Source organism: Stegostoma tigrinum, chromosome 6, assembly GCF_030684315.1.
Source record: "Stegostoma tigrinum isolate sSteTig4 chromosome 6, sSteTig4.hap1, whole genome shotgun sequence".
Classification (NCBI taxonomy): domain Eukaryota; kingdom Metazoa; phylum Chordata; class Chondrichthyes; order Orectolobiformes; family Stegostomatidae; genus Stegostoma; species Stegostoma tigrinum.
In genome coordinates, this window is record NC_081359.1 from 51,666,763 (window position 1) to 51,691,879 (window position 25,117).

The 25,117-nt window shown below is 41.8% G+C and overlaps 1 protein-coding gene across 6 annotated transcripts in view; it reads left to right on the forward strand.

Moving 5' to 3' along the window:
* Positions 1–25,117, forward strand: part of grm5b (glutamate receptor, metabotropic 5b) — a 678,909-nt gene that overhangs the window by 508,503 nt on the left and 145,289 nt on the right. For all 6 annotated transcript variants that reach the window (XM_059646560.1, XM_048533155.2, XM_048533158.2 and 3 more), the window contains exon 4: positions 22,390–22,625. In XM_059646560.1, coding sequence (XP_059502543.1) covers positions 22,390–22,625 — 236 coding nt within the window. The remainder of the gene's footprint in view (positions 1–22,389; positions 22,626–25,117) is intronic.

A 25,117-nucleotide genomic window follows, 5' to 3' on the forward strand; every position in this document is an offset into this window, starting at 1 on the left:
AGAAATGGCAGACGGAGTTTAATCTGGATAAGTGTGAGATATTGACTTTGGGGAGTAAATGTTAAGGAAAAGCATATAGTTAATGTACAGATGGATTTTGGGGTTCAAGTCCATAGCTTTAAACAAGTAGATAGGGTGGCAAAGAAGGTGTATGCCATGTGTGCCTTTATCGGTCAGGGAATTGGGTGCAAGAGTCAGGATGTCATGTTGCAACTTTATAAGACTTTGGTTAGGTCACACTTACAGTATTGCATCCACTTCACCAACACCTTCCACCCCAACCTCAAGTTCACCTGGGCCATCTCCAACACATCCCTCACCTTCCTGGACCTCACAGTTTCTATCTCAGGTAACCAGCTAGAAACTGATGTCCATTTCAAGCCCACCGACTCCCGCAGCTACCTAGAATACACCTCCTCCCACCCACCCTCCTGCAAAAATTCCATCCCCTATTCCCAATTCCTCCGCCTCCACCGCATCTGCTCCTAGGATGAGGCATTCCACTCCTGCACATCCCAGATGCCTACGTTCTTCAAGGACAGCAACTTTCCCCCCGCAGTGGTCAAGAACGTCCTTGACTGTCTCTCCCACATTTCCTGCAACACATCCCTCACACCCCACCCCCACCACAGCCGCTCTAAGAGAATCCCCCTCGTTCTCACATACCACCCCACCAACCTCCGGATACAATGCGTCATCCTCCGACACTTCCGCCATCTACAATCCAACCCCACCACCCGAGACATTTTTCCATCCCCACCCATGTCCGCCTTCCGGAGACACCACTCTTTCCGTGACTCCCTTGTCCGCTCCACACTCCCCTCCACCCCACCACACCCGGCACCTTCCCCTGCAACCGCAGGAAGTACTACACTTGCCCCCACACTGCCTACCTCATCCCCATCTGAGGCCCCAAGATGACTTTTCATATTAAGCAGATGTTCACCTACACATCTGCCAATATGGTATACTGTATCCACTGTACCCGGTGTGGCTTCCTCTACATTGGGGAAACCAAGGGGACGCTTGGGGACCGCTTTGCGGAACACCGCCACTCGGTTTGCAATTAACAACTGCACCTCCCAGTCGTGAACCATTTTAACTGCCCCTCCCATTCCTTAGGCGACATGTCCATCATGGGCCTCCTGCAGTGCCACAATGATGCTACCCGAAGGTTGCAGGAACAGCAACTCATATTCTGCTTGGGAACCCTGCAGCCCAATGGTATCAATATGGACTTCACAAGCTTCAAAATCTCCCCTTCCCCCACTGCCTCCCAAAACCAGCCCAGCTTGTCCCTTCCCCCTACTGCATCCCAAAACCAGCCCAGCTTGTCCCCGCCTCCCTAACCTGTTCTTCCTCTCACCTATCCCCTCCTTCCACCTCAAGCCACAGCTCCATTTCCTACCTACTAACCTCATCCCGCCTCCTTGACCTGTCCATCCTCCCCGGACTGACCTATCCCCTCCCCACCGAAACTCTCCTCTCCACCTATCTTCTCCTCTATCCGTCTTCGGTCTGCCTCCACCTCTCTCCCTATTTATTTTAGAACCCTCTCCCCATCCCCCTCTCTGACGAACGGTCTAGGCCCGAAACGTCAGCTTTTGTGTTCCTGAAATGCTGCTTGGCCTGCTGTGTTCATCCAGCTTCACACTGTGTTATATTGCATTCAATTCTGTTTGCCACATTACAGAAAGGATATGGAGGCTTTGCCGAGGGCGCAGAAGAGGTTTACCAGGATGCTGCTTGGCTTAGAAGGTGTGAACTATAAGGAGAGGCTAGAAAAATTTGGGTTGTTTTCTCTGGAGCGGTGGAGGCTGAAGGGAGACTTTATAGCAATCTATATAATTATGAGATGCATAGATAGGGTTGATGGTCAGAATCTTTTTCCCAGAGTTGAAATGTCTAATATTAGGGGTCATGCATTTAAGGTGAGAAGGGTACGTTCAAAGGAAATGTGAGGGGCAGGTTTTTTTCTTAAACACAGAGATTGGTAGGAGTTTAGGATGCACTGCCAGGAGGAGTAGTAGAGGCAGATCAGATGGGGGCATTTAAGATACTTTTAGATAAGCACATGAATATGCAAGGAATGGAGGGATAGGGACCAAGGACAGGCAGAAAGGATAAGTTTAATTTGGCGTTATGTTTGGCACAGCGTTGTGTGCTTACAGTTCTATATTCTAGTTAAAATACATTTTTCCAGTAATTGAGCAATATAATGCTGAAAGGAGACCAATATTTTTGGGCAGAAAATTTACCATAGTACAATGTGCATGTGTTTCATCTTACTTCAAAGAGACATCACCATGAGTTACTGCAGGAAATCTATTTTGTTTTATGCTTCACTTGGTTGCTGACAGAAATGTGGAAATTTCCATTTTTCGGTGTTGAACCCTCATTCAAATGCAAAATCTGAGAACCTCTATCTTACGGCTTTTAGCTTCATTGCAAGTAACTAGCAACAGGAGTTCTACTGATTGATGCTTCAATATCTAGGTAAGTAATTAAGTTGGATTGTAGAGGTCTGAAGGAGGAACATGTGAGCCTCACTGTCATAATCAAGGCTTATTGAAAAATCTGGCAGACAAATCACAGTCGTCAAGATCAGTACTGGGGACTGCATAGCAGTATTGGCAGAGGTGTGATCTGGATTTCAGAGCTAGCAATGAAGCCAGAGATCTCTGAAGGAAGGAATCAATGGCTTTAGTAAGAATTCATTATCTTTTAATTGCTGTTAAATTTGCCAATCTCAGAGGCAACCGGGATTGTCACCAGTAGTCTCAGGACAAGCTAAAGTTCCAGGTAAGCCCAAAAAAAATGTTAGGACCATGAATTAAGACCTGCTTCTGCATTGGATAAGCAATACCTTGTATTAGTTTTCTTTTTAAAAAAGGAATGATCCTAGCAGCAAGATTGTATGCTGCGACTGAAGCCATTCTGGTCCATAAAAAGTGATTGTATCAGCCAGGCATTGTAACGATTCTTATTCCAATTTCATACCAATGTAACCACTGTCAGCACTCTTGAGCTCAAAGCAAGGTGGCCAAGCAATTGAGCACATTGACACCTGTTTTTCTGGAAGTGATGATGTCTTTTGAATTCTAAATCACTTCTGTGGTGCATGGACATCCAGTGGGGTGGGCTGCATTGAGCAACATGCTGGATCGGGCATTAACTAATCCTGTCCATCAGTATATGATGCTGATTTGTGCAAGAAGTGTTACTTGCAAATCAGCCACATGCTCAACAATAGACAGACCCCATCAAGCACTGTTATTTGAAGGGGCCATTAATTACTCATAGTTTGGTTGATTTTCTTTTCCCCCAGCTGTTGCTTCAATTCTGACAAGCGTTTGAGCTGATTCATAGTAATTTAAGTTGTAAAAAGAAATCTATGGCCAGTGGTGTAGAAGCTGATGAAGGTTTTTTGTTGAATTCAATAGCTCTATATTTTCCTCCCCAAAGTAAAGTGTGACTTAAAAACTTAATAAAAACTATTCAGAGAAGCACAAGCTGCTAGGAGATGGAGATTGAGATAACACTCTGCAAAAAGCCATATTTATTCAGAACAATTCTCTTCCCTGAATCAGTGAAGAGCAGTTAGTGCGTCTTCCAAAAGGGTATTCTCACTGAAATTTGTCACCCGCTACAACCACATCTTCAAAACCAAAGTAGAGTCAAGTTTGCCATGCCAGTGATTGTCAAAGTGACCTTTGCCAGGATCTTATGGACGTATGATTTATTCCAGAATTGAGCTGGAAATGGTTGCAATATTTTTCAGTCTGCTGTCCAGTCTTGTAGAAGAGACGTTACTGAGGCTGTCTATTTAATGAGAGCTTACAATAACTCATTCTCACATGTTAGAGGCAAGCATGCAGAATAAAAAGTAGCTTCCCAGAATTCACTCGAGCAACAATGCACCTTCTCTTTACGAGCTGTGGGCTAGCTTTAAACACTGAAGGTTAGCTCTAAGTGCCTCTAGGCACTCACAACATTGGATTCCTGCTGCTGTGTCCTGCTAATGAGCAGAATCATAGCACTGGCAGGATGGAGAGATAATTCAAATGAACAAGCAGCATGAAGTTGGCATGATGCCTATATCACAATCAACAGGTTGAAGTAAATAACACATCATGGTCCCTCAGCACATTTTGAGGGGAACTATCTAGTTTCCATGTCCTTTGTCAAGCATATCCTTAGAACTCTCCAGGTTCCTAAAAACTGCTAATTAGTAAAAATTATTGAAGCCAATTTTTACAATTAAAATACTATATTAAAGCAATTTACTTGATAAAATAAACTGATATTATACCAAAGGTGGTTGTATTCCATTGGTAGACTCTGTGTTAGAAGCCTCTTAGCACATTCAGCAGGGTTGTAGTGTGATTGTATTAAAAATTACTTAGATTTGAGACAAGATTTATCACATATCTGCAGTATCTCCTAGAACATTAGATGGGTCTATTCTGAGAAAACATTGCTTACACTTGCTGACTGATGACGCTGTTTCATGAACATTTTGGAATGAGTCATTATTATAATGCAGTGTTATTTAATCTCTGTTAATTACAGGTAATGCATTTCTAGTTCAAATTAGAATCTCTGACATTAATTTAATTTACCTGCTTTGCAATGTTTGAAGTTCATTCCAAAATGGAGTTTGGAGACTATAGGTAAAAGCAGTAAACATAAATTATATTTCAGACTGATCATCTCATAGTGTTGCTGTATTAAGATCAATTCCTACCTGAAGTGTGGAATTGACACTCTTGTCTTTTACGATTCCTATATGCAATTTTCTGTTCAAATGGTTTTGGATGTATATACAAAGCTTCATTCACCAGCATGCAAATATCAAATAAAATTTAGTGTTAGCATAAAAAGCTGATAAGAAAGTTGGCTGTTCGCCATCACTTAAGAAGTTTAAAATGTCCCAGGTGGTCCAACAATAATGTGCAAAGTTTGCAGTTGTGGAGAAGCTAAAGGGAAGCTAAAACAATAATTACTTCTTTGAGATCGTGCCATTCCACTTGTTCGAATTCAATTTGGTTGACCTCAGTCCTAAAACAGACTATGCAATTTATATTGGCAGCAATTCCATATTTCAACTATTACGTAATTGTCGCGGTAAGTATTATTTTACACTGCTGATAAGTACAAAAATGAGTTTTAACTATTATTTTTAATTTTAAATAATGCACACATTACTAAATACCTCACAGGGGAAAAACAGATTGCATTTATGATTGGAGGGTGGTCCATGTTATTCCCTTGTTCAAGAAAGAGAATAGGATAATCCTGGGAATTACAGATCAGTCAGTCTTACTTCTGTGGTGGGCAAATTATTGGAGACGATTCTTAGAGATAGTATTTATGATTATTTGGAAAAGTACAGTGTGATTAGAAATAGTCAGCATGGCTTTGTGAGGGACAGGCTTATCCCTCACAAGCCTTACTGAATTCTTTGAGGATGTGACAAAACACATTGAAGGCAGAGCAGTGGATGTGGTGTATATGGATTTTAGCAAGGCATTTGATAAGGCCCCCTATGGTAGGCTCATTTAGAAAGTAAGGAGGCATGGGATTCAGGGAAATTTGGCTGTCTGGAGACACAACTGGCTGTCCAATAGAAGACAGAAGGCGGTAGTAGATATAAAGTATTCAGCCTGGAGCTCGGTGACCAGTGGTGTTCCACAGTGATCTGATCTGGGACCCCTGCTCTTTGTGATCTTTGTAAATGACTTGGATAAGGAAGTGGAAGGGTGGGATAGTAAGTTTGCCGATGATACAAAGGTTGGTGGAGTTGTGGATAGTGTGGAGGGTCGTTGTAGTTTGCAACGGAACATTGACAGGATGCAGAGATGGGCAAAGAAGTGGCAGATGGAATTCAACCTGGAAAAGTGTGAAAAGATTCATTCTGGAAGGTCAAATTTGAATGCAAAATACAGGGTTAATGGTAGGATTCTCAGCAGTGTGGAGGAACAGAGGGATCTAGGGGCCCATGGCCATTGATCCCTCAAAGTTGCCACTCAAGTTGATAGGACTGTTAAGAAGGGGTATGGTGTGTTGGCTTTCGTTAGTAGGGGATTTGAGTTTAATAGCCCTGAGCCTATGCTGCAGCTTGATTAAATCCTGGTTAGACCACACATGGAATATTGTGTTCAGTTCTGGTCACCTCATTATAGGAAGGATGTGTAAGCTTTACAGAGAGTGCAAAGGAGATTTACCAGGATGCTGCCTGGACTGGAGGACAGGTCTTATGAGGAAAGGTTGAAGAAATTGGGGCCTTTCTCATTGCCATGAAGAAGGATGAGAGGTGACTTGATAGAGATGTACAAGATGATGAGAGGCACAGACAGAATGGATAGCCAGAGACTTTTTTCCAGGGAGGAAATGACTTACAAGTGGACATTATTTTAAGGTGATTGGTGGAAGTTATAGGGGAGATGTCAGGGGTAGGTTCTTCAGAGTGGAAGGTGCATGGAATGTGCTGCCAGTGGTGGTAGTGGAGTCAGATTCATTAAGGACATCTAAGCAACACTTGGAAAGGCACATGGATGATATTAAAATGTAGGGTAGGTTGATCTTAGGGTAAGATGAGAGGTTGGCACACCGTCATGAACCAAAGGGCCTGTACCATGCTGTACTGTTCAATGTTCTATACTTGTCTATTAAAGCACACACTCAATTGCATCTTCATATTACCTCCCTTTGCCTCTTCTTCTTTTGCTCTTTTTCTTAGCTCCCCTTGCCCCTTAAATCTCCTTTCCTTTGTTCTCTCATTCTCAAATCCCCGTTGCCTACACTCCAAACATGTCATTAATCATCACACCATTCCTTTTCTGCTCTGTTACTTATCCATCTGCCTCATCCCACTCCTTCTCTTTCCAATCACTTTTATTTTGCAGGGATTGCAGCTGGGAGCTCAAACAGCTTTAGCACCTTAGCTGTAAAAAGTTAAACTTCTGTTTCAGGCACCCCTTAGTGACTACACAATATGGCGAATAGCAGATTTCCAGCTAGAAATATTCATGTGCTCCCTGTCTGATATTTTGTAATTCTAGTAAGCTGCATTGTGCTTAAAATATAGGACCTACACGGCCCAATTCTTAGGCAATTAATTTTTGGTAAAAATGATTACTTGTATCCTTCTTAGAACATGATTGTATTATTCATTCAAAAGCTTATGTGAGCATTCAACCAATAGCTTATATGTGATCGTTTATGAGTCTCTCGTGTCACTGCAGGAACAATGTCTCACAGCAACACTACATGACCCATCCTCTGAACTCTACTGGTTGGCAATTACTTTCTTCAGGTCGCTCATTATCTTTTACCCAGAAAAGCTCTTCTCTGCATGCATCTGTCACCTTTGTGGTCTATTTCAGTTTCATCCTCCATTGTAACTTCCTTCACTGTCCTTCCTGCTGCTCTGCACTGCAATTTCATTTTAGAGTTTCCTGATGTGAATAGTAGATCCAACAGAGTGAATTCTTGATCTCAGAAAATAAGTCACATAAAGTTGATGGCCACTTTCTCAGGATGAACTGCGAAAAACTAAATTGTTCTCATTTACTTCTAAGTGAACAATTTAATAGCAGCCTTTGCAAAAGTTTGGAAGAACTTGTGATTATACATCATACTCTTCAGCCGCTATACTGCACAGTGCAGGGAGTCTAGTGCAGGGAGTCTAACAATATGCCAAACAATATAAAACAGAACAAAAAGCCCTGCTTTTTCTTTTACATATAATTAAGTTTGAACAGTTAATTTGCAGCCAGGTCTGATGACAGATGATTTTGTGTTAACAACAGGGCATTATTAGACACTTCTTTTATATTTGATTGTTTTAAACTCATGCTTACATGCGGTAAGCTCTCTCATTATGGATCTCAAAGGCATATAATTAAACTCAAATGTCTAATATGTATAGTTGAACCAAAATAATTTGTAAAACAGAAGCAATTTGGCCACTCTGCCCATACTCGTTCTTCATTTGAGCAATCCAAAACTAATCCCACTGCCCTGCACTCTATGGAATTGTGTCTTTCTTTGTATCTACTTTTCCGTTTGAAATTGTAATGTTCCCTGCCTCATCTGTTCCACGTGGCAGACATTTTAGAGTCTAACAGTCCTCTGTGAAAGAATTATATTTCTAATTTCTTTCCTCATTTGTTATTGACATCAATGCAGCATAAAAAATATATTCAGTAGCAACTACCCAAAGTAAATGGGATAAAGGCAGAGGTAGCAGTTGGAACTTGGTAGCAAGGATTACCATTGCCATATCCCTTTGACTTTAGTAATTATCCCTCCACTCCTGTCAGGATTACAGTCAGGATTTCTTTTCCACTCTGAGCATGCACGTATTATACTGGTAGAGAGCTAGAAGCTAGATACAGAGAATGTTCCTCTAATTTCTCCTCCCGCAAATTTCTGTTCCCCTGAAACATGAGGACGTTCTATTAGTAGACCCTGTGGTTTAGACAGAAAAACCCTCAGGTTCTCAAGAAAGGCGAGAGAGGGGAATTTTGATCTCTCTACGCTTCATAACAGTTTTTAATGTTTTGAAGAGGCTGTGTATCAACTCCAACTTCAGCAAAAGTATAGCTGTAGTCTGAGACTCTTCCAGTCCTTTATCATGGTGCTACAAAAGTGGTTTAGCAATAGCACTGATGTAAATGTCGGTGTTAGATTTTTTAAATTATTTATTCATTTTGTAGGATGTGGGCATCGCTGGATGGCTGGCATTTATTGCTAATCCCTAGTTGCTCTTGAGAAGGTGATGGGAAGCTGCCTTCTTGAACCACTGCAGTCCACCTGCTTTGGGTTGAACCACAATGCTTTTAGGGAGGGGATTCCAGGATTTTGACCAGTGATATTGAAGGAATGGTGATATATTTCCAAGTCAGGATGGTGAGTGGCTTGAAGAGGAACTTGAAGGTAGTGGTGTTCCCATATATCTTCTGCCCTTATCCTTCCAGATGGAAGTGGTCGTGCATTTGCAAGGTAATGTCTGAGGATCTTTGGTGAATTTCTGCAGTGCACCTTGAAGATGGTTCACACTGCTGTTATTGAGCATTGGTGGTGGAGGGAGTGGATCTTGTGGATACAATACCAGTCAAGTGGGCTGCTTTGTCGTGAATGGTGTCAAGATTGGGTGGTGTTGGGTCTCTACTCATCCTGGCAAATGGAGAGTATTCCATCACACTCTTAACTTGTGCCTTGTAGATAGTGGACAGGCTTTGAGGAGTCTGGAAGTGAGTTACTCGCCGTAGTATTTCTTGCCTCTGATTGGCTCTTGTAGCCAATGCCTTTATGTGGTGAGCCCAGTTGAGCTTTTGATCAAACAATAACCCCCAGGATGTTGTTCGTGGGAGATTCAGTGATGGTAACACCATTGAATGTCAAGGGGCTATGGTTGGATTATGTCACTTGTCACTTGTCAGCCCAAGCCTGGATATTGTCCAGATCTTGTCGCATTTGCACACAGACTGATTCACTATGTGAGGAATCGTGAATAGTGCTGAACATTGTACAATTCTTGGTGAATATCCCTGCTTCTGACCTTTTGATGGAGGGAGGGTTGTTGATGAAGCAGCTGAAGATAATTGGTCCTAGGACACTACTCCAAGGCTCTCCTGCACAGCTGTCCTGGAGCTGAGATGACTGACCTCCAATAGTCACATTCATCTTCCTGTCAGATATGACTTTAACCATGAGAGTTTTCCTCCAATACCCATCGATTTGCAATTTTGCTAGGGCTTAGTAATGCCTCACTTGGTCGAATGCAGCCTTGACGTCAAAGGCTGGCACTTTTACTTCACCTCTACAATTCAGTTCTTCCTGTCTGTGTTTGAATCAAGACTGTAATGATTGGCCCTGGCTGAACCCAAACTTGACATCACAGAATAAGTTATTGCCGAGCGGGTGCTGCTTGATTGCACAGTTAATGACACCTTCCGTCACTTTCCTGATGATCGAAAGGAGACTGATGGGGCGGTAATTGACCCAAGGGCATAAAATGTACCCTGAATGCAGGATTTCAATCTCCATCACCAAGAGTGGCACAGCTGCAGTACAACTGATCGAGCTGGTTGGGTCCTGTAAGACACAGCTGCTAGACTGGGTCTGTGGCAGGTGGTGACGGAACAAACAAGAGGGAAAACAGGGTTGGATTTACCCTGCTTTTTACATGGAGGACATACCTGGGCAATTTTCTACATTGTCAGGTAGATGCCAATGTTGTAACTGTACTGGAACAGCTTGGCTAGGGGAGCAGCAAGCTCTGGAGCACAAGTCTTCAGTACTATTGCTGGAATGTTGTCAGGGCCCATAGCCTTTGCAGTATCCAGTGACTCCAGCCATTTCTTGATGTCACATGGAGCGAATTGATTTGGCTGAAGACTGGTATCTGTAATGCTGTGGACCCACTGGAAGAGGCTAAGATGGATCATCCACTTGGAACTTCTGGCTGAGCATTGCAGTGAAAGCTTCTGCCTTATCTTTTGCACTGATGTGCTAGACTCTACCATCATTGAGTACGGGGGATATTTGTGGAGCCTCCTCCTGCAGTGAGTTGTTGGATGTGGCAGGACTGCAGAGCTTAGATCTGATTCGTTGGCTGTGGAATCACTTAACGCTGTTTAACACTTGCAGCTTATATTGTTTGGTGTGCAAGCAGTCCTGCTTGGTGGCTTCACCAGGTTTACACCTCATCATGTGGTATGCCTGGTTCTGCACCTGGCATGCCCTCTTGCACTATTCATTGAACTATGGTTGATCCCCTGTCTTAACAGTATGGCTGAGTGTGGGATATGCTGCGCCATGAGGTTACAGATTATGTTGGAGTATAGTTCTGCTGCTGTTGATGCCCCACAACACCTCATGGAAGCCCAGTCTTGAGTTGCTAGTTCTGTTTGAAGTCTGTCCCATTTAGCATGGTGATAGAGGTTGGAGGTTATTCACAATGCGAAGGCAGGACTTCATCTACACATGTACTGTACGGTGGTCACTCCTACTGATACTGCCATGGACAGATGCATCTGCAGCTGACAGATTGCTAAGGATGAGATTGAGAATGTTTTTCCCTCTTATTTGTTCCCTCACCACCTGCCACAGACCCAGTCTAGCAGCTATGTCTTACAGGACCCAACCAGTTCGATCAGTTGTACTGCAGCTGTGCCACTCTTGGTGATGGAGATTGAAATCCTGCATTCAGGGTACATTTTATGCCCTTGCCATCCTCAGCGCTTCCTCCAAGTGTTTTTCAACATGGAGTACTGATTCATAAGCTGAGGAAGGACTGTGAGTGGTAATCAACGGGAGGTTTCCTTGCCCATATTTCACCCGGAGCCATGAGATTTCAAGGAGTCTGAAGTCAATATTGAGGATTCCCAGAGCAACACCCTCCAAACTGTATACCACTGTGCTGCCCCCTCTGTTGGGTCTGTTCTACCACTGAGACAGGACATATCCAGGGATGGTGAAGGTGGTGTCTGCGACATTGTCTGTAAGGTATCATTCTGTAAGTGTGACTATGTCAGGCTGTTAATGGACTCATGCTTATTTGTGTGCATCCCAGTAGAAGCACACGTTCAATAACTGACCTAGGAAAATATATTTGGTTGTGTCAAAGCAGTAGGGAATCCAGGACACTTGTTTAAGCATGAACACATTCACCTTGAATTTGAGATAATGGGAACTGCAGATGCTGGAGAATTCCAAGATAATAAAATGTGAGGCTGGATGAACACAGCAGGCCAAGCAGCATCTCAGGAGCACAAAAGCTGACGTTTCGGGCCTAGACCCTTCATCAGAGAGGGGGATGGGGAGAGGGAACTGGAATAAATAGGGAGAGAGGGGGAGGCGGACCGAAGATGGAGAGTAAAGAAGATAGGTGGAGAGAGTATAGGTGGGGAGGTAGGGAGGGGATAGGTCAGTCCAGGGAAGACAGACAGGTCAAGGAGGTGGGATGAGGTTAGTAGGTAGATGGGGGTGCGGCTTGGGGTGGGAGGAAGGGATGGGTGAGGATGGCTCACACCTTGATGTCAATTTCATCCTATTAACAACATTACTGACTCTCCCTCCTTGTCTACTAAATCTCAATGCTAGCAGCGAGACAAGATTTCATCACTGTACAGAGTGGAATTTTCCAGGTCCACCTGGGTCTCTTAGAAAGGTGGGCAAGCAAGGGCACTTAATTGGACAGGAGGCACAAATTCAGTTGACCAACGATGAAGTTTCTCCTCAACTCAATCCTAAATCTGCTCAACCTTATTTTGAAGCTATGCCCCCAATTCTAATTTCACCCACCAGTGGAACAACTTTTCCCTGCTTGAACCTTATCTATTCCCTTATGTAAAGGATGTCATTGTTGGAATAATTCAAAAGATCCTAGGGGATGAAGGCAGCTAACCAAATACACTGGGGATAATAATAACAGTGAGAGGGACAAAATGATTGAGGATTGTGGGATTGCACATTATGTCTGGGGACTGAGAAAATTAAGTGTACTGGTCATAGAGAGCAAGCTGGTAGAATGAGTGGTGTAAAGGTGAGGCTGGACATAGAGATCTGGATAGAATTGGGATCAGGCACAGGAGCAGAAATATTGAGGGGGATTCCGAAAGGTCTGTTAGTCAAGGAGTTTCATTGGTACCCTCTGTCATTTTTCAAAGAAAAGGCGAAAGACATCTCCATTTATGGAAGGAAAAATGTATTTTAGAGTGGGAGGGTAGAGGGTTAATAAGTTAAAGGAAAAGTTTATTAGCCCTATTTTCCTTCAAATCAGTTTTCAAATTAAGGCCTGACTAAGAATGTACAATGCGAACGGAAGGGGCCCCAGATCTGTTTCATGTGTTCATGCACAGCACAAGCCCGCCCAATTGAGGGATTTGGAAGACTACTATTGCATGACCACTCAATCAAAAGCATCATTCTGAAGGGAAGCACTTACTATAGGAATAAAACTGCATTAGTTCTAACAGTTCCAAATGCTGCATTTTAGGGGATAAAGAAGGCCACCTAGAATCAGATACTGTGAATTTCCAAATGCATGGAAAGCAATGTAAGGTTCAAAGCTACAATGATCTTTTACAATAAAGCATCAGGGGGAGAAACAAGTCATGAATTATATGGCACACAGCTTACCACAGAGCGCTGGCTATGGAGCAGGCTTTTATCCAAAACATCAGCAGTCTGACAAGGGCCTAAAGGGTACATTGAGTATGTAAATATCTAAAATTAAAAATAAGTATCTCAATCTTGATGTTTCTTTACAGATCAGTTCTTCCATGGTAAATATTTGACTGGCTTAATTTGGCAGTTGTATGTCCTTTTATAAGATCGAGGAAGAGAACGAGAAGAAAAAATGAACAATGCCAACAAATCCAGAAACATGAGTTTCAGGGCATTATTTGCCCATCAACACAGGAAAAAGGAAACCAGCATTGTTCAGAAGCGTTTGAGATTGGGTACACCAAAGGCAATGCAGCTATCTGCAGCTGAGTGAAAGGCAATGCTAGAGACATCTTTGCATGACTACAAAAGCTGGTATCTATATCTGCCATTATGAGGCAGATTTGCAGCGCAGAGCTAAGGATAATTTCAATACCTATGGTGCTTACAACTGCAGAACCATTAATCTTCACCTCCACCTGCTCTCTTCAACCTCAGCTGAAGGTGTGTACGGCATATATCCATCAGCACCACTCAAGTAGGTTCACCAAAGCCGTGACATGAAAGATGTGCAGTTTGTTCTGTTCACCAAGCCAAATTGCCACAGCTATCAGATTAACAGCAATTGTTGGGTTCCCCTCAGGTAGAAGTTGCGTTTGAGTGGACCATGTGGCATTCAAAGCTTTCAGACAATAGCATATGTACAAGGGTACTTCGTTTGCTTTGACACCTACAGATGGAGATAAAAATACTCCGTTACTCAGAGCTGTGATTGTCTGCAATATCACTGGTACAAAGCATAGAGTTGTGGAAAGGTTTGATGTGAAATAGTTGTGATTGAATGGTGATCAGTGTCAGCAAAGAGCTACTATGCAAATCACTAAGGTATCATATGATATGTTTGCCTAAAATACCTGTGAGATGTTCATTCCAAAATTATGATTTGTTAGGGTATCCTTAGCCCGTGCAAGCTTTTAGGGAAAGCTATCAGATGTGTGCATGCTCCTCGTTGAGATGAAATATCATTGGTATGGTGGTGCCTGAGCTGCTTGGTATTGTAGCTCCTTTTATATTTTAAGTGTGAACCATGATAGATGTGTGAGAGGCAGAACCACACAGTGGAGCCAGTAATATTATATTGATAGATGCAAAGAAGTGATAAACAACATTGCACATGAGTCAACTAATGGAGATGCCTGGTGCGCAATCTTGTGTGATATTCTGTACAGAGGCAAACTTACAAGGCTAACTGACACTCCTCTGAGTAAACAGTGGTACATACCACAACAGAATATAGCAGATCATTTATTCTTTGGTGGCACTGGAGCCAGTTTCTCCTGAACTACTCATGAACACTGACTTTCACAATCATCTCCATCCAAGTTGCCATCATCGGTCAAGATGGCCTCTTGTTCGCAAGCTCAGGAAGAGCATTCGCCTTCTTTCCAAGACAACCTCAGCAGTGCCCCTAGGGAGATAGTGCCATGGTGCTGCTGTTTGCTTCATCTCTGTCATCTCCAGGCATAGGCAGATGTGATGAGCAGAGGTTGAATGGTGGTCCTGGATTGCAAACAGTGAAATACTGAATGAGTGCTTTTTAAATATGGTACCCAGAAGATGGAGCCTGGAAGGCCCCTAAAGGGGACTGAGCTATTTACCTGTCAATACATAAAATTTGTTGTTTTATCCATGCATAAAAATGTAAAAAAAGTTGAGGAAAACATAATAGACAAAACTCAACCTAAGTACCTCCTGCTTTTGGCCCAAGTCCACACTTAGTCTCAGAAAGCAAGATCTTCTCATTGTTTATATCGACCCCAAGGACAACCATTGAAAAGTGGTATTATCCCCTTGTATATGGACACAATATCCCTAATCTGCTTTCCCAAAATGAAGAGTGGGGATCTAGTAGTTAACACTTTTACCTACTTATAACTGTGAATAATTTTGACTTTGAAAGGGAGAGGTGGGATACTGGTCTCATTGTCAATATTGGTAACAGTAATATTGATGGGATTAAAAAAGATTTTGCTGAAAGATTTTGACTAGCTAGGAACTAAACTATAAAGCAGAATCTCCAAGGTAATAATCTCTGGATTACTATCTGAGACACAGGTAAACTGGCTGGATGTAAAAATGTCAAGGTGTTAAACAAACGGCTTAAAGATTGATGTGGGAGTAATGGGGTCAGTTCAGAGGGCATTGGTGTCAGTATTTGGATAGAAGAAAGCTGTTCTGGATGACTGCACTTCATTTGAACCATTTTAGAACCACTGTTCTGACAAATTAAACTCTGATAGTTGTAGAGAGGGCTTTAAAGAAATTAGAAATGAGGGAAGATGAAGGAGAGGAAGATTGGTAGAGTTTCAATTGTCAGTGTTGTTGGACAACTATTTTTGATAATCGTATACAGAGTGGACAGCAAGAGACAGAATGTGCATTTATAAGAAAATGGAAAAAGGACAAAATTAATTATTTTTCTTAAATGCATGTAGTATTTACAGCAAAACAAATGAAGTAAACTCAAGACAGATATTGTGGTTAATAGATATTAATCTTTTGGCTATTACGGAGAGACGGGGGTAGGGAGAAAATCTCCAGGGCTAGATAAGTATCCGAGGTTATTGGGTGAGGCAAGCAAGGAAACATCAGCGGGTGCTTTCAAAAGATTTCAATTCCTTTCTGGTCACAGAAGAGATGCTGTAACACTAGAAGACAGCCAATGTGGGGTCAATATTCAAGAAGGGAGCAAGTGATGAACCCGAAAACCACAAACAAGTCAGTCTAATGTTAGTGGTGGGAAAACTATTCGAAACAATTCCAAGGGACAGAATTATTCTGCATCTGGACAGGCAGGGATTAATCAAAAACAGTCTGCATTGCCTTGTTTAGGGGTGGTCATGTCTGACCAATTTGACTGAATTCTTTAAAGAAGTGACCAGGTGTGCAGATGAAGGCAATGGTTTTGATGTAATCTACTTGGACATCAGTAAGGCTTTTGATAAGGTACTGTGTGGAAGACTGATAGCAAAGATACGAATTCATGGGATCCAAAGAAATTTGGCAAATTGGATCAACAATTGGCTGAATAGCAGGAATCAGAGGACAATGGTTGGTGGGTGTATTTCCAACTAGAAGTCTATGTCCATTGGGGTGCCACAGAGGTCACTGTTAGACCCCTTGCTGTTTATTTATATAAATGAGTTAGATTTAAATATAGGTATGTTGGCAAAGAAATTGCCAGTGTCTCCGACATTGAGACATAAGAGCTATTCTTCAATGGGAGAAAGATAACTGGCGATTCTCTAACTGCAAGGTCACCACGTCTTGGGCAAGAGGAAAGGTTGAGAAGGAAATTCCTTCCTGGTAATCTCAGCCAGTGTGGGAATTGGCATCATGCTGCATCACAAATTGACTGTAAAGCCAGCTGAGCTAACCACGCCCTATTGATAATTAAATTTGCAGTAAGTTCCAAAGTTGGTGGCATGTTAAATAGTGAGGAGGATAGCGTTAGATTACACTAGGTTAGATACAGGGCTTGACAGATTGATTGATCAATAGCAAATGGAATTCAAGCTGGATAAGTGTGATGTGATGCACTTGGGCACGACAAACAATGATGAGCAGTAGGACCCTGTGCAGCACCAATGATCAGAGGGATGTGGGTGCACATATACACCAGTCCCTTGAGGTATCAGGACAGGTGAGTAGAGTGGCTAAGAAGGCATGTGGTATAATTGCCTTTATTAGCTAAGGCATAGAGTTTAAGAGCAAGGAGGTTATGCTGGAATTGTGGAAAATTTTGGTTAGGCCATGGCTAGAGTATTGTGGGTAGTTCTGGATTCCACATTTTAAGAGGGATCTGATAGCACTGCAGAGGATGCAGTGCAAATTTACTAGGATGTTGTCTGGGCTGAAGAGTTCAATTAGGGAGAGAGATTGGATAGACTGGAGTTGCTAGAGGAGATTGAACATGATTGAGATGCAAAAATTACAAGGTGCATAGATAATGCAGACAGGAAGAAACATTTCCCCTTGGTGGATGTCTCAATGACTAGCGAAGATAGATTTAAGGAAAGCCTAAGGAGGTTTAGCTGAGATATGAGGAAAAACATTTTCGTCCAGAGGGTGGTGGAAATCTGGAACTCACTGCCTGTAAGGGTGGTAGAGGCAGAAACATTTAAGAACTGTTGAGATGTGCATTTGTGATGCCAAGGCATAAGTGTATGGATCAAATGCTGGAAATGGATATCGAATAGTAAGGTAGTTGTTTTTGACCACGATGGAAGCAATGGGCCAAAGGTCATTTTGCTGTGCTATAGACCTCAATTACTCTTTGGGATAAAAGTTGGAAACTAAATATTGAAGGGTATCTGAATTTTCAAAACTATAGACAGGAAGGGAAGGATAGTAGGGTGGCTTTGTTCAAATAGGATGGAATAAGCTTTTGTTTTATTCACTAATGGGACTTGGGGTCATCACTGGAGGCCAGCATTTATTGCTCATCCCTAGTTCTCTTTGCAATGATAAACTGCCTTCTGGAAACTCTGCAGTCCAATTGCCCTCAGGGAAAATGACTTCATTCATATAGAACCACTACAGTGTGGAAACAGGCCCTTCAGCCCAATAGTCCAGACCAACCCACAGAGCATCCTACCCAGGTCCATCCCCCTACAACCCACCTAATCTACGCATCCCTGAACACTACAGGCAATTTAGCATGGCCAATCCACCTAGCCTGCACATCTTTGGACTGTGGGAGAAAACCAGACCACCTGCAGGAGATCCATGCTGACATGGGGAGAGTGTGCAAACTCCACACATGCAGTTGCCTGAGGGTGGAATTGAACCCGGGTCCCTGGCACTGTGAGACAGCAGTGCTCACCACTGAGCCACCTTGCCACCCCATTTAAAGCCTACTATACCTGATATTCCCAGGCAGTCTCCCATCCAAATACTAACCAGGCCTGAGTCTGCTAGCTTCTGAAATCAGATGAGATTGGGCGTTTTCAGACTAGTATGGCCTTAATCGTATTAGCGAAGATAGCCACAAAGAAAATTTCATGGAATGTATTCAGAACAGTTTCCTGGAAAAACCATGTTGTGGATCCAAACAAGGATCAGGACATTTTGGATCTGCTAATGTGCAGTGAGTCAGGTTTCACAAATTGTCTCAGAGTAAAAAAAAAACCCTACAGGACAAGAGCTAAACATGGCAGAATTTACCATTTCAGTTAAAAAGTAAAAAATTAAGTCAGACACAACCTAGCTAAATTTGAACAAGGTTAATTACATGGGGGTGAAGGTTGCAATGGCTGAAGGGGAGTGGAAGAATTTCATCAAAAAGACAATTGAAGGATTTTTGAGAAAATAGCCATGACTCACAGCAAAGATATATCCTACCAAGAAAGAAGAATTGTAGGAAGGGGATAAACAAATCATATTCAACCAAGGAACTTAAGGATAGTATCAAAGGAACAAACATGCACAATTTAGCAAAGATTATTGGTAAACCAGAGGGCTTGACAAGTTTTAAAAGCCAACAAAAGGTCACCAAGAAAAAGGAAGGAAGATAAATTGAGAGGGCAAACTAGAATGTAATATTAAAATGGACTATAAGAGCTTCTTTAAGTATATAAAAAAGATGAGAGGCCAAATTGAATCAAAGTCCCTTAGAGAAAGAAGCTGAGGAAATAATAATGTGAAGTATTGAAAATGGCAGAGGCATTACATAAATACTTTGCTTCAGACTTCACAGCAGAGGACAGTAATTGCATTCTTAAAATAGTAAATAATCAAAGTATCAAAGGTGGGTTTGAAATAAACATAATGACAATCACTAGAGAAAACATTTTCAGGAAACTATGGGTCAAAAGGCTGATAAATCCCCAAACCTGAAGTGTTACATTCTATGATTTTAAAGGATGCTTTTACAGAGATAATGGATATATTGGTAGCAATTTTCTAAGAATCATTATACTTGGGCAAAACCCAGAGGTTTGGAAAACTGCCAATGCAATACCTTTATTCAATTATGAGGGGAATAAAAACAGCTGTAGGCCAGTTGGCCTGATATCTGCCGTTGGACAAATGCCAGAGTCTATTCTAACGGATGTAAGAGCAGAGCATTTAGAAATACAAAGCAAAATCCAGCATAGTCAACATGTTCACGCTTAACAAATTTGTAATAATCCCATGAGGAGTTACCAAGCTGGGTAAATAAAGGGAAATAAGTAGATGTCACAAATATAAGTAGTTAAGTTGATGGAACGGGCTGCAATGTGGTTCAGTGGTTAGCATTGTCACCTCATAGCTCCCTCAGCCTTTTAGCTGGGATGTAGGGGATGTGGCACTTGTTATAATTCAAGCCTATTTCAATAATGAATCTCATATTTCATCTCCCCATTTAATGCTTTTTAAAAAAAATCCTTTGCTGATTTTTAAAGGCTTCCTAGTACCTTAGCTTCCCACTAACTTTTGCCACATTGGTCTAGGCCCGAAACATTAGCTTTCCTGCTCCTCTGATGCTGCTTGGCCTGCTGTGTTCATCCAGCTCTGCATCATGTTATCCCACATTGTATGCTTTTTCTTTTGCTTTTATGCTGTCACTTACTTCTATTGTTAGCCACGATTGCCTCATCCTCCTCTTGGTATAATTCTTCTTCCTTGGGCTGAATTTCTGCTGTGCCTCCCAAATTCACTCACCAGAGTGAATGAATTTGAGGGCTCATTTTTAAGCACTAAGTTAATGAGCTATTAAAAGTTTATTTTCCATGCATTTATCTGTACTGGCATTGGAAGCCTGGCCAGAAATAGTAATGTGAATGGAATTTGTAATAATTTTTAAAATGAAAATGAACAAGTATTTATAACAAATGCCCATGTTTTGGAGTAAAGGCACAAGATTTAAAGTAAATGGATGGTTTGTACAGAAAGTTTACATACAGCAATGGTTTAAATGGTCTCCTATTATCCTGTAAATATCCTTAAGGTAGAAAATTGCACTGAGTCGTAGTGCCAACGAGCAGCTTGTGCATTGGTCACCTGTTCAAGACAATAATGTTGATTATAAAGTGAGGAGTACAACAATCATCAGTTTTGTGATATTGCCAAAGCCAAATTTCAACTCCTACAATGTGGTTACCTTTGAAAATTAGGAATGGGTGTTCTTAGGAGTGAGTTGCCTTATAATATCTGCAACATTGCAAGGTTTTAAAATAAATGCATATCATATTCAAATTGCAATGCGCGCTCAGCATTTAATCAGACTTTCATTTTGCTGATGTAATTGAGGTTGGTATACAGTCATGTTGCATGCTAACCTGCTACCACCAGGCAGATCTACTTTCTTGACAGTGCCATGGTAATGTGACTCAAAGCATGAATGCAGCATGAAAATTGTAATTAATTGATTGAAATACCTGCTTTGTAAATTTCTCATATTTTACTCAACTGTGACTTGGTCATTATTTCCTCAAAGAAGTCCAACAGATTTGTCATGTGTGATCTCCCAGTGATGAAGCCATGCTGACTCAGCCCTATTTAACCACACATTTCCAAATGCTTCGCAATCTCATCCTTAATAATCAAATTTAAAATCTTATCAATGACCAAGGTCAGGTTAACCGACCTATAGTTTCCTGATTCTACATTCCACCCTTCTTAAAGAGGGGTGTTGCATTAGTTATTTTCCAGTCGTCTGGGAACCTTCCTGCAAGATCAATGCCAATACCTCTACAGTCTCCTCAACTATCTCCTTCAATACGCTGGGATTTAGTCCAACAGTTCCGGTGATTTATCCACCTTCAAATCTTTCAGCTTCCCAAGCATTTTCTCCTAATGCTAGCCACCACCCTGACATCTGCACTTGACTCTCTTGAGATTCTAGTGTTTTCCATTGTGAAAGCAGATATAAAGTATTTGTTCTGTTCTTCCACCATTCCTTTGCTTCCATTACAACTCCTCCAGCCTCACCTTCCAGCAGTCCAATGTTCACTGTTGCCCTTCTCTTACCATAGGTCTCTTGCAATCTTCTATTGTATTACTAGCTTCCTCTCATATTTCATCTCCCCATTTATTGCTTTTTTAAAAACATCCTTTGCTAATTTTTAAAGGCTTCCTAGTACCTTAGCTTCCCACTAACTTTTGCCACATTGGTCTCGGCCCGAAACATTAGCTTTCCTGCTCCTCTGATGCTGCTTGGCCTGCTGTGTTCATCCAGCTCTGCATCATGTTATCCCACACTGTATGCTTTTTCTTTTGCTTTTATGCTGTCACTTACTTCTATTGTTAGCCACGATTGCCTCATCCTCCTCTTGGTATAATTCTTCTTCCTTGGGCTGAATTTCTGCTGTGCCTCCCAAATTACCCAAGAAATTTCTGCCATTGTTGCTCCACTGTCTTCCCAACTAGGGTCCTCTTCCAATTAACTCTGGTCAGCTTCCCCCTCATGTCTTTGTAGTTACCCATATTCAGTTGTGCAAACGTTAAACCTGATTCAAGCTTCTTCCTCTCAAACTGCAGGGTGTATTCTATCATTATGACCACTGCCCCCTAGTGGTTATTTCATTTAAATTTCCCTCATCAAGTCTACCTTGTTACGCATCATCAAACCCAGAACTGCCTGTTCCCTCATGGGTTACACCACAAGCTGCTCAAGAAAACCATCTCATAGACATTCCACAAATACTTTTACTTGAGACTTACTGCTAACATGTTTTTCTCAGTCTATCTGCATATTGATGACACCCATGATTGTTGTAATAATGTCTTTTTTGCATGCTTCTTCTGTCTTCTGATTTATTTTCTGCCTCACTTTCTCACTACTGCTGGAAGACTTCTGCACACCTGTCATCAGGATCTTTTCTTATTTGTGGTTTCTTAACTCAACACACAGATTCTACACCTTCCATCTTTATATCACTTCTTCCTATCAATTTAATTTTCTGTCCATCTGCTTGTCCTATTGAATGCTCAGCTATTTAGTTCCTAGCCCAGATCCCCTTGCAGCCACGTCTCTATGAAACCCATAACATCATACCTGCCAATTTCAATCTGTTCTATAAACTCATTTACCTTGTTATGTATAATATTAACAGCTTGTCTATTTGCATTATATTTGTAAATAAAAATCATGCCTTTATTTTTACACCTCTATGAATGCACATTTTAATGATCTTTTAACACTAATTTATCTCTTCTTCATTACAGTGATGGCTGGGCAGATAGGTATGATGTGACAGATGGCTACCAGCGAGAGGCAGCTGGAGGCATAACAATCAAACTCCAATCTCCTGATGTAACGTGGTTTGATGATTACTACCTTGAGCTGCGGCCAGAATCCCACTTCAGTAATCCCTGGTTCCCGGAGTTTTGGCAACATAGATTTCAGTGCAGGCTGGAAAATCAACAACAGGAAAATTTTGAATATAACAGGACCTGTGATGGTAAGAAATAGCTGATCTGCTAAATTTTAAGCCATTCTTCACTAAATTAGATGTAGCCCAGAGTGTTAGATTTCATGCATTTACAAACTTTATTTTTTCTTAAAATTAAAATTAATATTCAATTATGCATTCATTAAGTGTGCCTCTTACACATTTATGCGCAATCATTTCAACTGTGCTTTAGGTTCAGTTAATTGTCATAGTATTCTTTAACTTATCAGTTTAAAAAAGGCAAATCTAGAAATTTTGGGGTACCTTTTCTCCAACCAGGTGCCTGCCAGTCTTTGAGGACTGGATTCTTTAGCAGTGGAATGCAGGAGGGAAAATATGCACCTTGAAGGCAAACCGAGTTCCCATGATTTTGGATGGCTAGGCTTGCGACAAGGTATGGAGCGTACGCATGATATACAGAAGAGATGGAACCAGAGTGGCAGCAGCTCAATCTAGTTTTGTGGAACTTGGATGGTCTCATTTCTCATGATCCACAAAATAAACAGCAATTAACCTGTTGGGTTCCTCTCCAGCTGGACTGCTAACTGATACTGGCACAGCCTGTATGGTGCAGACTGTATTTAGTACTTTCATAAAATTTTAACTGGGTCCTATGTATGTCATAGAATTCCAAATATGTGTTAAAAGGGACCATCACCTGACATTAGTGGGTGTGTTAGCCACTTAATGGCAAGGTGACCAAAGAGTATCTCAGACATAACCACCACAGGAAAAGGGTGATAAGTTATTCCCCATTTCTGAAGAAAGGTCCCCACAAGAAACGTCAAATTGCCTGCTCCTCTGCTGCCTGGTCTGCTGTGTTCCTCCAGCTCCATGCTGTGTTATCTCTGACTTCAGAATCAGCAGTTCTTACTATCTCTGAGTGAGTTATAACCCCACTACGAAGCTTCATCTCGGAAATCCCACCTTGAAGTTATTATTCTCCCTTCGGAAAGACCTCAGTGGATCTCGCTCCCACCGCAACCCTCTGGTAATCTCTTCAGCCCTGAAACTCTTCGACCACATACTGAAGCAAACCAGGTACTACCCCTACCTCTGAAGAAGGGTCCCAACCTGAAACGTTAACTTCTTACTCCTCTAATGCTGCCTGGCCTGCTGTGCTTCTCCAGCTCCACATTGTGTTATCTATAAGTTATTCCTGACTATTTTTTGGTCACAATCATTCAAGTTCAACCAGAGTGGAGGCCTTAAAATCTTCCCCTTTTCAAAGGGGCTGTAAAATATGTATGCCACTGTAAGATTGTTTAACTATTAGATTGGTAAATGGCAATTTTGGTTTGCTGGGCTTTTGGCCAAATTAATCAAAAGATCAAAGTGGTGCCAACAACACAAGGTTTGATACCCATTCCAACTGTAGTGGATTCAGGATCAGCCAACTTTTATTACCTGTGGTGAAAATTGAAATTCATACCTGCATTTAGACAGGAACTGATGAAGACTTAGGATTCATTTATATTGGAACTGTAGCGATGGAGAAAGGTAGTACACTCAGCCTGTACAATGAACGTGCATTAAGTTTGGTGAGAATGGAGAAAAGAATTGAAAAACTTGCAATTATGTAGCACCTGTCAAGTCCTTAGGATATCCCAAAGCATATTAGCAACCAATTAATTATTTGAGAATTGTACTGATTGTTGATAAGAAGGCAAACATGGCAGGCAATTTGCACACAGCAGGTGCCTTCAAAAGAAACAACAATGAGATAGATATCCAATTAATCTGTCTGGGGTGTCATTGGTTGTCATTGATAACCAGGACACCAGTAGAACCAGAGATAATGGGAACTGCAGATGCTGGAGATTCCAAGATAATAAAATGTGAGGCTGGATGAACACAGCAGGCCAAGCAGCATCTCAGGAGCTCCTGAGATGCTGCTTGGCCTGCTGTGTTCATCCAGCCTCACATTTTATTACACCAGTAGAACCAATTTATTTTCCTGTAAGGTACGGCCAGAGAATTATTTACATTTATTTGAGAGGGCAGGTGGGTCTGTGGTTCAACATTACATCTGGAAGATGATGAAAGCTAAATTTGATAATGTCTGAAAAAGGTCATAGAGAATGTGACTTATATATGTGAGAACATATGATTGTTGATACATCAAGTGCTCAAGTACAGCACCAAGCTCATGGTTTACAGAGCAGTAAGTTATCCTACTGTGTGGCTCACAGACTTGGACTATGTGCAGTAGGCACCACAAAACCCTGAAGAAGGACCACCTGCCACAACCATTTGCAGGAATGGTGTGCTAGCTTCAGTGTGCTCACTCAGGTCAACATCCCTAGCATCAACGGTCCAAGGAAGGGTCACCAGACCCAAGATATTAACACTGATACTTCCTTCACAGATGCTGACAGACCTGCTGAGCTTTTCAAGCAACTTGTTTTTGTTCCTGATTTACAACATCCACAGTTCTTTTGGATTTTATCCCCAGCATCACTCTTGGCTAAGTCTGTTGAGCAGTCCATATTGTCCGCATG